This window comes from Ictalurus furcatus, chromosome 7 (genome assembly GCF_023375685.1).
Source record: "Ictalurus furcatus strain D&B chromosome 7, Billie_1.0, whole genome shotgun sequence".
NCBI lineage: Eukaryota > Metazoa > Chordata > Actinopteri > Siluriformes > Ictaluridae > Ictalurus > Ictalurus furcatus.
The window spans coordinates 7,484,157-7,499,361 of record NC_071261.1 but is presented as its reverse complement, the minus strand read 5'-3'; the positions used below and the strand labels follow the sequence as shown (position 1 = coordinate 7,499,361).

Genomic DNA, 15,205 nt, shown 5'->3' with positions numbered 1-15,205 from the left:
ATACTAAAGCACATACTGAATGTCCATTACCTTTGTATTCACATTTCAATATATGCTTGATAAGCTACCCTTAAAAAATGATTAAATGTCTTTAGACAGGTCAAAGTCCAAAAATATCTTCAGCTATCATATCAGAGATTTTTCCTCATTCTTTTAGGAAACAGACACAGATGCATAAAATCTGGAAAAAAAAAAAAGTTGTTCTGTACAATTACAGGTCATGCAAAACCGGTCTCTCGGAGGAAGCCAGTATGTAAATTAATATAATTTATTTTTTTGATCCACCATGTCAAGAAATTATTCAGTATACAAAAATCATTGATCTTCAAATCAACTTTTGTATAGGCTGGATAATTCAGTTTTATCCATCCATCCATCCATCCATTTTCCATACCACTTATCCTACACAGGATCATGGGGAGCCTGGAGCCTTTCCCAGGGAACTCAGGGCATGAGACGGAAGTCACCATGGGGGGCCAACCCGTTGCAGGGCACAATCACACACCCATTCACGCACGATTTGGAAATGCCAATCGGTCTACAACAAATGTCTTTGGACTGGGGAAGGAAACCGGAGTTCCCAGAGGAAACCCCTGAGGCATGGGGAGAACATGCAAACTCTATGTACACAGGGTGGAAGCAGGATTCGAACATACAACCTCGGAGGTGCAAGGAAAACATGATAACACTTAGCCACCGTGCCAGCAATTCAGTTTTATAAATACCTACATTATTTATAACAGGTTTAAAATTGCATGCAAGCTGACGCATGTGATGCACTTGAGCTTAGGTTCCCCGAACCTTTAAAGGAACTAAAATTTTCAAACACATAGTTCATTAACACAGTTCATACCTGATCTTCCACCAGCTCTGTGGGAACAACAAGAACAATATCTCCCCTCTTCAGTTCAAGCTCATCTGGGTTTGCAGCCTCAAAGTCATGCATTGTTTCAACCTAAAACAAAGGGAATAGATTTTGTTTCATTGTTGTTGTTGTTTTGGGGGGGGGGGGGTACACATATGCTGTCAGATATGATTACATGTCTTTTGATGCTGTTTATTGACCTTATACAGAAAGCCTGGAGGCATGCCAGAGTTGGAAATATCTTTGGCTGTCTGGTTGTCTGGTGTCACTCCATCTTCACTAGATGCTATTGGAGATATAATGTCACCATCTCTGTCATCATCGCCCTCATTGCTGGAAGCAGGCTCAATGACCACAGAGGGAATAGGCATCTTTTCCTGAGATGAGCCAAGATGTATGTTAAATGTAACTTCACCAAAATTTCATGAATGTAAATTTCACAAGCAACATTTTAAGCAAATTGTTCAACCAATTCTTCAGGTAACATTCTAAACACAAGAAACCCATGGTTCATTAAATTTAAAATAAAAAAGTACATCAATAGAAAAAAAAAAAGAAATTTCAGGTTAAAAATGTTACATTCTACAATTTTAAATATTATTTATACACCAAAGGCAAATAGCCCATTAACATTCTATATACAACATACTAACATCTCATTCATCAAACAGTCTTTATGCTACATCCACAGCACATACATCCTGGTTCTTATTAGTGACAAGTGTACCAAAGTATAGCCTCATGGCTGAATATCTACCTCCTCTTCAAAATTCTTTGAAGCCCCTTCCTTACTGGTTTCATCCCCTGGTTTGACCTCTACTGTACCAGTTTCTCCTTCTGGTTCGACCTCTATGGTACCAGTTTCCCCTTCTGGTTTGACCTCTATGGTACCAGTTTCTCCTTCTGGTTCGACCTCTATGGTACCAGTTTCTCCTTCTGGTTCGATCTCTACTGTACCAGTTTCTTCTTCTGGTTTGACCTCTAGGGTAGCGGTTTCATCTTCGGGTTTGGTCTCTACTGTACTGGTTGCATCTTCTGGTTTGTTATCTATGGTCTAAAAGACGCATCCAGTTGTGAGAGTCAGGCACGAGACACTCGCTACAGCCACTCATTTGGATGGATCAGTGCGGAGCAGCACATGGGAAGGTATTTAGCACAATGAAGGGAACTGGGACCAGTTTAACTGCAGTGGTTGAAACTGTCCTCAGTAAGGAGGGGATGAGGGTCAGTTTAGGGATAAACAAACTGGATCATGCCATTTGAATTGGGGAAGGTTTACAAGGTATGATGAAGGGTTTTGGGGGAGAAAAGAAGTCATGGTTACTGGGGTTCTTACTTAACACACAGGGGAAAGGGACTAATAGCTGAGATGAAATCAGTAACAACGCGAACGAAGTAATCTGAATGCTAAGCTACCGGTTAACAGGAATTAGCCTTGGGTGTGATCAATCCCTTTTTTAAGTTCTTCTTCTTCTACATTTGACACCACTACAATTTCAAGTCTCTGTAAAAACTGTATTTAATATATACTGAATTTAATGTAGTATTTACAGCAGAGTACATTTGACTCCAATAAAAAGAAAGTAAGAAAAATAATTTTTTTTTAAATCAGTGATAAACTGATCAACCTAACTTTTGAGACCTTCCTTTTTATATTTTGAATATAGGTTACATTATGTAATTGTTACATATACAACCTGCTACCTTATACTACCCTGGAACTGACAAGCTAAATAGTACCACAGCACATCACACATTCAGAAATTTTGAATGATGATGCTTAAAATGATAGGAAAAAAAATGTTAATTACAATGAAATGGAATGAAATCACCATTGAAACCACAAAGTGTCATCTGTGCCAAGTGTATGAATGTCAAAACAGACACTTACAATTGTCACTTAAAATTAGAGTTCATGTTCAATATGCAACAAAATGCTATGTTGTATTTTTCGTTCGCTTTTCAAGTCCAATATGTTTTCAATTGACTTTGTGGTAACGTGGTTTAAATAAATTGTGTCAAAATATAACAAATCATAAAAAATAAAAATCAAACCAAGGATCAGATCTCATTCATGTTCATTAAGTGGGGAAGGGGCTCAGAAAAGTGAATTGTTTTAAAGTAAACTTTAAAATGTTTTTTTTTCTGAGCTATTATGTTGAGCAATGGCATAACCAACAGTATGAAATATGCACTGCAGTTTAAATGAATGTTATACAGTCTCCATCCACCAATAAATTATTCACATAAAAAACAACAGTCAAAAACAATAAATATTCATAAAACAATATACGAATTAAACAAAAATTTAAACATTAATTAGTAGTATTTTATATAGTATATACACCCCCAATCCCAAAAAAGTTGGGACAGTATGGAAAATGCTAATAAAAACAAAGAGGAATGATTTGTAAATGTACTTTGACTCGTATTTAAACAAAAAACCGCATAGTTTTTTGAAGGTAAATGTTTATTTTGAAATTGTTGCATGCAACATGTTCCAAAAAAGTTGGGACAGGGCAACTTAGGACTAATAGCAATATGACAACTTGATAAATAAATAGATGAGGCAATCGTTTAATCAGAGTATATAAGGAACCTCGAAAAAAATAAAAAAGGCCCAGTCCTTCAAGAACAAGGACAGGTCGAGGCTCGCCAATCTGCCAACAGTTGAATCAGTGACTAATGCAACACTTTCAGAGCAACATTCCCCAAAGACAAATCGGTAGGATTTTGGCCATTTCACATTTTGGCCAGATTGGTGGTGGCAAGCTGGTGTCTTCAGCGCGCAAATGCTTAATAAGTGTTATTAAAAGAAAAGGTGATGTTACACAGTGCTAAACAGTCAACTTTCCCAACTTTTGTGGAGTGTGTTGCAGTCATCAGATTTGAAATGGGTGTATAATTTCCAAAATAAATTAAATTCACAAAGTAAAACATCAAGTAATGTGTTAATAGTGTGTTTTTAATATAGTACAGGGTGAATTGAATTTTCATATGACTCTTTTTGTTTTTTTGGGGTTTTTTTTTTTTGCATTTTCCATAATGTCCCAACTTTTTCAGAATTAGGGTTGTAGCATTATAGAGTATAGTAGTATAGTATATAGTATTTTAAAATGTGAAAAAAAATGTGTTATGACATTTTGAATTGAGCTGGAGAAAGTTCTGAAAATATTTGTGAGGCCTTATCTTTAAATAATGTTGACAGTAATGAGAGCATGTTGTAATCTATATTAGAAGCTGCAAAATTCCTCACTGGACAAAGACAGTGTGGACAACACCGTCCATCGTTATAGCCTGCATTAACCTTGATGTCAGCCCGAAACCTCCTGGATTGGTTTGGACACACCCCCTCATTATCATATAAGTGGTTAGGAGATTAGAAAATGTTGTGAGATTTAACTAATAGATAAATGACTAAATATGTGCATTAGTTAATAAAATAAAAGAAAGAATATTTTAAATAATAAAAGTATGAGTAATATTTTCCTTTACTAGTGTGTTAAATTATATAACTCTTGACTCATTAGGTAGCCTGTTAATCAGGTTGTCATTTTGAGAATGTCATAATTCTCCTAATAAATGTTTGTGATCAGAAGAAAAATATTTTGCTTAAGATAAACTTAAAAGGCTTCATGTTGATACAAAGCAGACACCACAGCTGGAAAAGTGTGCTAAATTCAGTGTGAATTTAATCGACCACTACTCCACTTATGGGTCTTATGGCTTTTACCATGACAATAGTAATTGAGAGTGTTAAGTAGTTACCGGAGTCTCTTCAATAGGAGACTCTTTTTCTTCTGCAGGTGCCTACACACAAAAGAAAGGTGAATAATTATAATTATTACACATGCACAAGCATGAAACTTGCAGAATACCTCCTACACAAGGGTGTGTTTAAAATGCCTCAAAACCTAGACACAGCTTGTTTCCATGGTCTATGTCTAAAGCAAGCAATATAACTAGTAGTTCTTGTACATATTATGAAAACAGAATAATCAACTACCAAGATATATCCATAACTAATTTAAAAAAGGTATATCTGGAATAGTTTGCTCTGCTATTACCTACACAATGTAAAGCACAAACGTCTGAAGAAATGTCTATGTAGACTGTATTGGGGTTCTACCGTAGTGTAAAAAATAATAATAATAATTTCATTACAGTATAAACAGTTCCAATTTTATATGGGAAGAGTAGGAGGGGAGTTACCAGAGCCTCTGTAGATGGCTCCTCTCCTCGTTCTGCTACTGGAGCAGATTCCTCCTTATGGCAAAAATGTGTAATAATTACTGTAATTTAAAACTCTGGCCTTATTTCTGTTACATATATGCAGAAGTACAAAAGTGGTAAGAATTAGATGGCACAGTGGATTTGCACTGTAGCGAAGGCAAGCTCATATGATCTAGTGCTATATTAGAACTTGAATTTGAAATTATTTTTAACTTAACTAATACCATTCAAGACAAAAGGCATATTTACCGGAGCCGCTTGGATGAGTTGTTCTTTCTCAGTCTCATCAACTGGGGTGGTCTACACATAAAATATTTTAATCCCCAGTTACTAAAGAAATGCTTGGCTCAAATATGCATCAGTCAGATAACTAAAGATAATACATATCATTATGCCATATAAATGATGTAGTAAGAGTAATAAAACAATAAAAGACAAATTATTCTCATGGGTAGACACTCAACCTCATTTTTTCACGATATGTTTTTGTGGCCATGATGTAAATGAGAACAGACAAGTAAAATATTATTGCCATCCAAAGTCAAGATAAGCTAGTGTTACATGATTTATATGAACATTAATTATGTCATAGGTACTATTTTTACTATTTGACATTTGGCTAAGTTTATCTTCAGTTTCATTAAAACAGAATCAACATAATGGTAAAACAAACAAAAAATAACTTATGATTAATAAAAGCCAACTTATGTGTGGCAGTCTGGGAAAAACCTGTCAGATGTCTGGCAAACAGGGAAAAAAAATTGGTCAAAATAGTGTTTTTCTCTCTATAACACAGTCTGAAGAAATTTAAGAAACGATAAATATATATTTAACCAAAATGATATGGAAATGTTTTATTAAATTTTTAGTCTTGCCTAGTATACCACCGTTCCTAGTTTTCAGAACTACACTATAGAGGCCAAAATTTGTGGACACCTGACCATCACGCCAATATGTGGGTATAAAAATGAAATGAATAGAATTGAATTGAATTTCCCTTCCCTGGAACTAAAGGGCCCAAACATGTTCCGGCATGACAATGCCCCTGTGCACAAAGCAAGCTCCATGAAGACGTTGTTTGCCAACGTTGGCGTGGAAGAACCCGAGTGGCCTGCACAGAGCCCTGACCTCACCTTTGGGATGAACTGAAATGCACCCAAGACCTCCTCACCTGAGTCCAGTGCCTGACCTCATTAGTGCCTCATGAATGGGCACAAGCCACACTCCAAAATCTAGTGGCAAGCCTTCCCGAAAAAGTGGTGGTTATTATAACAAAAGAGGGGATTAAATGTGGAATGGGATGTTCAAAAACACATATGGGTGTGATGTTCAGGTGTCCACAAACATCTGGCTATATAGTGCATATGTAGTACATAATGTCAGAATTTCACCATGTGACAGGTTTTCCCAGGTCACCACGCATACACCAAGAATGATGCAGTGAGAATCTGTTTTTTCTTAAACCAAACTTCTACAATCACAGACATCAAATTAATCACAGAAAATACTAAAATGGGAACGAAAAAAAATAAAAGAAAACACACATTTTTTTCCACAGTTCCACAGCTTTGATTCCCACTGTCATACATGATCAAGATTAGTGTATAAGTAAAAACAATAATTAAATAAATAAATAAATAAATAAATTTTAAGTTTCTCATAAAGCACAGTAATGTGATGAGCAAGATAATGCAGGCAGCACAGGCAGTGTGAGGCTGGTTAAAAAAAAAGGTACATACCTCAGTCTGCTCTGCTGCCATAGTTTCAGCAGCTTCAGAAGACTCCACTATGCTCTTAAAGAGCAGCACAGTACATGGAAAAATACCATTAACTACAACCCTTTGATCATCATCTCACAAAAGACTCATGATGGGAGCATATCTAAAATGTTGTTTTTTTTTAAATGGCCAAACATAATCCCCAAAGCATAATGATAAACAGAAAGATGATATTGTGATGGTAAAGAATGACGACTGATGAATGATGCAGCTGATGTAAATAAATAAGTAAATAAATAAATACAGTGAAGCCACTGACAAAGATATAGGTTTCTGTAGTTTAGGTAAATTGAAGAAGGTGCTGATGGAGATAAATGTGATGATGATGATGATGACGATGATGATGATGATGATGACGGTGATGTTGATGATTTTTTATTTTACAAATGATTAACATAACCTACAATTCTAATAATATTTGGGCATTAATAGCCAGTATCACTCACAGAAGCAGTCTCTGCAGGTGGGCTGCTAGCAGCAGTGGTCTCTGCCGGTTCAGTAGTGGTTTGTTCAGGAGGAGTTGTGACACTGCCCTCAGCCTCTGGGGCCTGGGCTGGGGACACCTCCCCTTCCCCCTCTCCCACTCCCTCTGGGGCTGCTTCTGTACCAGTTTCTGCCCCTTCTGGGGCCTCAGACTTTAGATATACACACACATATGCAGTATGAGAATCGCAAATTCAGACCAGACACCCTGTGTCCTCTCACAAGGGAGCAGCTTTAGAAATAATGGTCAATAAATATTATCTCAGATCTAAAAGATCTAAAAAAAACCCAGGAGGTATGTGTCTATATACAAGTATATACTTATGTGTGAAAATAGTGTATAATAGTAAACCTGTAAAGGTCATGAAACATGCACACTGAGTTATTAACCTAGGGGAAGTAAATTTTAGCTTTACCTATAACATTTATAACATTATTAGACATTTTATTTAACCAAGAGGTTCTTTTTACACTTTTATGTTAATGAAAAACTGAAAAGGAGCTGTCTGGGTTCAAATATAATTACATAAAATCACACAGGTGCATACACTGTCAAAGAGAAAGATTAGTGGATCTGAGTACAGATTAGAAGAGAAGAATTTCATATGTTACAACCAGATAAACAATAAAAACCAAAACTGATATTACTTACAAAACAACACTTTTATGATAATTATCCTATATTATTTGCTATTCTGTTTCTGAGTATATACAACATGCATCAGTGTGATGCATCCCAAAACAGTCATCCCAAACAGATGCTTTTCTGAGTTTCAGATACTCTTTCAACTTGTTTAAAAAAAAAAAAAAAAAAAAAAAAAAAGATATACCGTCATGTGAAAAAATAAGTGCATCCAATGGAAATTGTTGGCTTTTTTTGACATATGTGGACAAGCAAACATTTGATCATCTTTGAAACAGTGCCTATTAATAAAGTTGACATACTTGAACAAAACCACAAGGAAAAATACCTTTTTCAATCATTTATTCAACTAAAATATTAATAGAGGTGATATTCAAAGTAAGCACACACTTGGCCTCAGAAGCTAGTATTGCCCACTTTAGCAGAAATAACTTCTTGTAGGCGTTTTGCATAATTGTCCACCAGGCTTGCTGAAATTTTTTTTACAACTTTTCCATGCAATATTCTTTCAGTTGCAAGATGTTTAAGAGTTTTCTTGCATGTACTGCCTGTTTCAGATCCCCACAACATTTCAATGGGATTCAAATTCCGGCTTTGACTAGGCCATTCTAAAACCCTCTATTTCTTATTTTTTAGTCATTCCTTGGTGGATTTGCTAGTGTGCTTAAGATCCTTATCCTGTTCAAAAGTCCACTTTCGGTTCAACTTAAATTTTTGGATAAATGGCCTCACATTATCTTCAATCACTCTTTGATATGAAGCAGAATTTATAGTTGAATCAGTGAATGCAAGCTCTCCAGTCCCTGAGGCAGCGAAGCAACCCCAAGCCATAACATGTCCACCACCGTGCTTCACAGTGCTTCTCCTGAAAATGAGGGTGAGGTATTAGGTGCTTTCTCTTAAAAGCTGTCTTTGGTCTGCGTCAAACATGTCTGCTCTTACTGTGGTCAAACAACTCTATCTTTGATTCGTCTGTTCAGAGCGCATTATTCCAAAAGGCCTGGTCTTTGCCTATATGCTCATTGGCAAACTGTAGTATTGCACAGGCCTTTTCCTGGAACACCTCCCATGCAGGTCAAATTTGTGCAATCTCTTTCTGATTGGAGAATCAGGCACATTGACACTAACAATTGCAAGACTTACTAGCAGATCCTGTGATGAAATTTTGGGGTTCTTGGAGACTTCTTTTTGCATGAGATGGTCTGCTGTTAGGCTGAATTCGCTGGGACGGGCAGTCTTGGACAAATTGGCACTCGTTTGAAATCAGCAGAACTTGTATTCGATTTCCCTTACAGAGGAATGATGTATTTCAAATAATTTTTAAATATTTTTAAATCCCTTGCCAGACTTATAGGCATCTACAGCCTTTTATTCTGAAGGCCTTCCAGAACTCTTTAGATCTTGGCATGATGACACCACACACCTCAATAGCAAAGGGAACACCAGACATTAGATATGAGAGGGGTATAAATAAGACCGGTTCCACCTGCACTCCCTAAGCAGGTTTTAATCACTGGCACCCAATCTTGAACACCTAATTCTAATTTTATGGATTTGAAGGTGTGGTACATGTAGGGGTGTACTTACTTTTTCCATGTGACTGATCTGTTTTTTGTCCAAATAAATTGTGAAAATTACTACAAAATGTCAGTTTTATTTGTCATTTGATAGTGTATTAATGATGATAGTGATACTTTATTAATAGGCAATGTTTCAAATTTGCCCCACCACTTTTGGAGTAGTGGTGCCACCAGTGAGATGTATACATAATGCAAATCATCAAACTTTAATTTAACATAATACATTTACATTAATTTAACATTTTACAATGCACACTATGAGAGAATAATATATTGTATTGAAGAGAACCAATGACTCACCATTTTATCAAAGTCAGCCACAAATGTTGGAACTGAGGAATCCACCTTTGTAAGCAATACAAAAGATATGAGAGGAACTGTTAACAAATCAAGTAACATATGAAACATCAAGGTTAGTTGTCAAGGTAAGACATCCAAAAATTGTATCTAAAATAAAAATATTTTAAGGAATCTGAACCTTCTAGAGAAGGGGGGTGATTAAGGATCATTACGGTATTAGAGACAATGCTAGATGTGTTAACAAAAACCACTCCATAATTGTTCAAGGTGGCTAAAGATCAGTCCAGCGCTAAGCTATATATAAGCTTAAACAATCTGCAGTGAAGTTTAAGTTGACTTAAACTACAATCTAAACTCTAAACTATAGAGTATAAACAAAAATTGCTTTGTAACCACAATGTTACAATAATGACAATGCTACTTCTAAGTTTGATGATAATCAGAGCAATCTAAGAACATTCTTGCAGCAGTCAGTACAAAACTCTATTGGCACTTCCAGCTTAATCAACAAGTCTAATTGCCTATTTACCTGAGCAAGTCCATTTAGAGCTTTATTGGACACCTAAACCAAATCACAGAAACAGTCTGAATATTGGCCCTCAACACACTTGCTGTATACGAGTAATGGGATTAGGAATACTAATTAAACAATTAAACCAAACATCAGAAGCAAGCAGAGGAGAGACAGAGACAAAGGACCAGGATCTGTTGACTCTGAGGGATTCTGGGGTCTGAAGGGGTTTGTAGTTGGAAACTACTGCTTCATCTGCAGGCAGGAAAAGAGCTTCTCACTGTGTTTGGGTTCATGCTACACTAAAATAGGGAGGAATTCAGGTACCTCATCCTTCTGTGCATCTATTTCTTGGTACAACTTTCCGTATCTCCGATTTGCAACCTCATCTTCAGACAGGTCAGAATTTTCTGGTTCTTTAACACTGGCTGTCTTTTCCATGGCTGCAGTCTTTGGACTAGATATGCTGTTTTGACCAGGACAGGGAACAAATGGGTCTTGAATTGGGCCACTGTCTCCAGGCCAGCCTGTAATGATGTGACCCTGGCCACCAGACAGGAAGTAGCCACCGCTGTCATCCAGCTCCTGCCAAGAATCCTTACTGGAGATCACCAAATCAGCAGTTGGGGTAGGAAATAATGCCCACGGGGCAAATCCATTCCTGGTTGAAAAGTCTGTTCCTTCCCCACTTGCTTGCCTAGTCATTGTGGACACACAGACCCCTGCCCATCCCTGGTTGCCCTCATTGGCCAAAGGGTCTTGGGTTGTCTCTCTAGAAATAGGCACCTGATTAGTTCCACTGGCAAAAAAGTCCTGGTTAGCCTTACTAGCAAGTGTATCCTGGTTAGTCTCACTATCAAAAGGATCCTGGTTAGTCGCACTACCAAAAGGGTCTGGGTTATTGTAACTGGCAAAAAGATCCTGGTTGGTCTCACTGGCAAAATAGTCCTGGTTAGTCACACTAACAAAAGCATCCTGGTTATTCTCACTAGCAAAAGGATCCTGGTTTTCATGGTTCACACTAGCAAAAGGATCCCGGTTAGTCCCACTGGTGAAAGGATCTTGATTATTTTCACTAGCAAAGGGATCCCAATTAGTTTCACTGGCAAAAGGATCCTGGTTAGTGTCACTAGCAAAAGGATCCTGGTTAGTGTCACTAGCAAAAGGATCCTGGTTAGTTTTACTGGGAAAAGGGTCCTGGTTAGTCTCACTGGTGAAAGGATCCTGGTCCATTTCACTGGCAAAAGGATCCTGGTTAGTCTCACTGGTGAAAGGATCTTGATTATTTTCATTGGCAAAGGTACCCCAATTAGTTTCACTGGCAAATGGATCTTGGACAGTTTTGCTGGCAAAAGGATCCCGGTTAGTCTCACTTGCAAAAGGATCCTGGTTAGTCTCAGTGGCAAAAGGATCCTCATCAGTTTCACTGGAAAAGGGATCCTGGTTAATCTCACTGGTGAAAGGACCTTGACTATTTTCACTGGCAAAGGGATCCCAATTGGTTTCACTGGCAAAAGGATCTTGCACAGTTTTGCTGGCAAAATGATCCTGTTTAGTCTCACTGGCAAAAGGATCCTGGTTAATCTCAGTGGAAAAAAGATCCTGGTCAATTTTACTGGCAAAAGGATCCTGGTTAGTCTCACTGGTGAAAGGATCTTGATTATTCTCACTGGTGAAATTATCCTGATTAGGTTTGCTGGCAAAGGGATCCTGGTCAGTTTCACTGGCAAAAGGATCCTGATTATTCTCACTGGCAAAAGGATCCTGGTCAGTTTTGCTGATAAAAGGATCCTGGTCAGTTTCACTGGCAAAAGGATCCTGGTTAGTCTCACTGGCAAAAGGATCCTGGTCAGTTTCACTGCCAAAAAGATTGTTAGTCTCACTGGTGAAAGGATATTGATTACTTTTGCTGGCAAAGGGATCCTGGTCAGTTTCACTGGCAAAAGAATCCTGATTACTCTCACTGGCAAAAGGATCCTGGTCAGTTTCACTGACAAAATGATCCTGGTTAGTCTCACTGGCAAAAGGATCCTGTTCAGTTTTATTGGCAAAAAGATGGTTCGTCTCACTGGCAAAAGGTTCCTGATTTGTCCCTCTGGCAGAAGGATCTGGTGTGATTTCTGTAGCCCATACAACTCCTGCTTGAAAAGGATCTGAAGCAAAACCAGTTGCTTGACCCTCTGTAGATGAACATTCAGAGCCAAAAATATCTCCCGTGGGCATGGCAAATGGATCACTGGCAACTTTCTGAGATAACTGACAGTTTTCTGACTTTGATGGCCAAAATAGACTCTTGTCTGAGTTGGCAAATGAGTCATTGCCAGTAACAAATGAATCCTCCTCTGATGCAGCGAAAGGATCAGGCCTTGAACCAAATAGGTCACTCTCTGGTTTGCAAAATGGGTCAGAGCATAATTTGGGTTCAGAAACATTTGAAAGTTTATTGTCTACTCTGTCATTCTGCTCTGTGATATGAGAAGGATCTGCTGTGCTGAAAACATACTGTGATGAACTGTGATGTCCAAACTCTGTTGCCTTATTAGGCTTTGTTGATTCTGCCTTTGCCAGCTGCTCCCAATTAGCTATAAAAGAATGACCAATAAAGCTTGCAACATCTATGGTGCTCTGTTCCAAGAAGGAGGAGTCAGTATTCACAAAGCTCTCTTGATTTAAATTGCTGTTGGTGATATCCTGATCTGATATTGGTCCATCATTTTCTGCAGATTCGAGCTCATCATCAGCACTGATCCATCCACTGTTCTGACCTGGAGCATCTCCCCATTCCTCAGCAGTCTCATATTCAGACCCTGACCCATCCACCTCTCCCTGACCTGTTAAGTACCACTTAGAGTTGTTTCCCTCTTCTTCTGAGTATGATCCCTGCCCACTTCCCTCTGGGGCCTCTGTTATTTCTTGGCCAAACTCATTTGTGAATATAATCCCTGGCATGGACTTTCCAGCTCCACTCTCCTCTAAACCTGTGGTTTTCATTTCTGCAGTCCATCCTTCCTCATCCCCTGTCCACCCAGAGTGATGTGTGTCTGAGTCTGATTGCTCTGATGCCCACCCTTCCTCAGTAACCTCCTGAACAGGTTGCTGCTCAAATGGAAGATCTATCTTGCCACTTCTGAGAGCACACGCTTCACAGTCTGGATTTGGCTCTTGGTCATACTTTGTATCCCAGCTTCTAACCTCGCCTGTGGCTTCTCCTTGGGGCACTGTATCTGTGGACCATCCTTCTGCAGGAGGCCAACCTTGCCCATCTGTTGCAGGCTGAACATCTCCCAAATCTTGAGCTGCAGAACCAAAGTCAGCCGTCCAGTTGGCATTGAAACCAGCATCTGAAGCCTAGTCAGAGAAAGTAGGTAGTGAGTATTTATTGTCAAGACCAAGTCCTCAGCAGTCACAGACACAAAGTCTTACATCAGGGGTGTCAAACTTATTTTAGGTATTGGGCCACATTACACTCAGTCCAATGTCTAGTGGATTGGAACAAAATATCAGATTAGCAGACCAATAACACATCTCATAACTGTGTTCCTTTATAAGTGTTTATGTGAAAGGTACATTCTGAATGTACAAATGGATTGATCATATATCACCTACAAAGCAGATGTACAAACTGCAATTCATTACCAAGAAATTCATTACCAATACCATTCATTGTATTCCAAATTATGTTTGTACCTAACATATACAGTGCTGTGAAAAAGTATTTGCCTGATTTCTTATTTTTTTTTGTGTATATCTCATACTAAATTGTTTCAGAAATTAAAACAAAATCTAAGATAAAACAAAGCCAACCTGAGTAAAGACAACATAACGTTTTTATTCAAATGATGAGGAAGAAGATGATTGAAATACATCAGTCTGAGAAAATTTCAAAGGCTCTGGGACTCCAAAGAACCAAAGTGAGAGCCATTATCTCCAAATGGAAAAGTAGTGAACCTTCCCAGAAGTGGCCAACCTTCCAATATTCCTCCAAGATGGAGGAAGTCACAAAAGAGCAAAGGACAACATCAAAGGAACTACAGGTCTCTCTTGCATCAATAAAGGTCAATATTCTGACTGCACTATCAGAAAGACACTGGGCAAAAATGGCATCCATGGAAGAGTGGCAAAGTGAAAAACAATGCTAACCCAGAAAACATTAAGGCTTTTCTGAATTTTGCCAAAGCACACCTCGATGATCCCCAAACTGTTTGGAAGACAGCAGTCCCGTTACATCTGGTGCAAAAGAATCACTAAATTCCACAAAAAGATCAATGAAAGACAATGATCCAAATCATATGAGTAAATCCTAGTCCTAGAAGTAAGTAAAAAACTGATCTTCAGTTATGGAAGAATTTGGTTGCAATTATTGCTACTAAAGGTGGCACAAACAGATTTTAAGCTTAAAGAGGCAATTAATTTTTCACATTTGTGATAGGTGTTGGATAATTTTTTTTTTTTTGCTTCAATAATAATAAAAAAATTTAAATAAAAACTGTCATAAATATAAACTAAATCCATCCATCCATCTTCAACCGTTTACTCTTTTTCAGGGTCACGGGGAACCTGGAGCCTATCCCAGTGAGCATCGGCACAAGGCGGGGTACACCCTGGACAGGGTGCCAATCCATCGCAGGGCACAATCACATACACACTACCACACCCATTCATACACTACGGACACTTTGGACATGCCAATCAGCCTACCATGCATGTCTTTGGACTGGGGGAGGAAACCAGAGTACCCGGTGGAAACCCCCGCAGCACAAGGAGAACATGCAAACTCCGCACACACAGGGTGGTGTGCCAGTAGGACTCGAA

General features: G+C 38.3%; 1 protein-coding gene across 1 annotated transcript in view; it reads right to left on the bottom strand.

The window, feature by feature from the left end:
• The window catches only part of amph (amphiphysin), a 40,720-nt gene that overhangs the window by 2,001 nt on the left and 23,514 nt on the right, over nt 1-15,205 (bottom strand). The window contains exons 15-24 of the mRNA XM_053628091.1: nt 13,586-13,741; nt 9,883-9,927; nt 7,323-7,511; nt 6,838-6,891; nt 5,348-5,398; nt 5,078-5,131; nt 4,634-4,675; nt 1,623-1,919; nt 1,066-1,242; nt 854-955 (exon numbers count right to left, since the gene is read on the bottom strand). Of these exons, the coding sequence (XP_053484066.1) occupies nt 854-955; nt 1,066-1,242; nt 1,623-1,919; nt 4,634-4,675; nt 5,078-5,131; nt 5,348-5,398; nt 6,838-6,891; nt 7,323-7,511; nt 9,883-9,927; nt 13,586-13,741 (1,167 nt within the window). The remainder of the gene's footprint in view (nt 1-853; nt 956-1,065; nt 1,243-1,622; nt 1,920-4,633; nt 4,676-5,077; nt 5,132-5,347; nt 5,399-6,837; nt 6,892-7,322; nt 7,512-9,882; nt 9,928-13,585; nt 13,742-15,205) is intronic.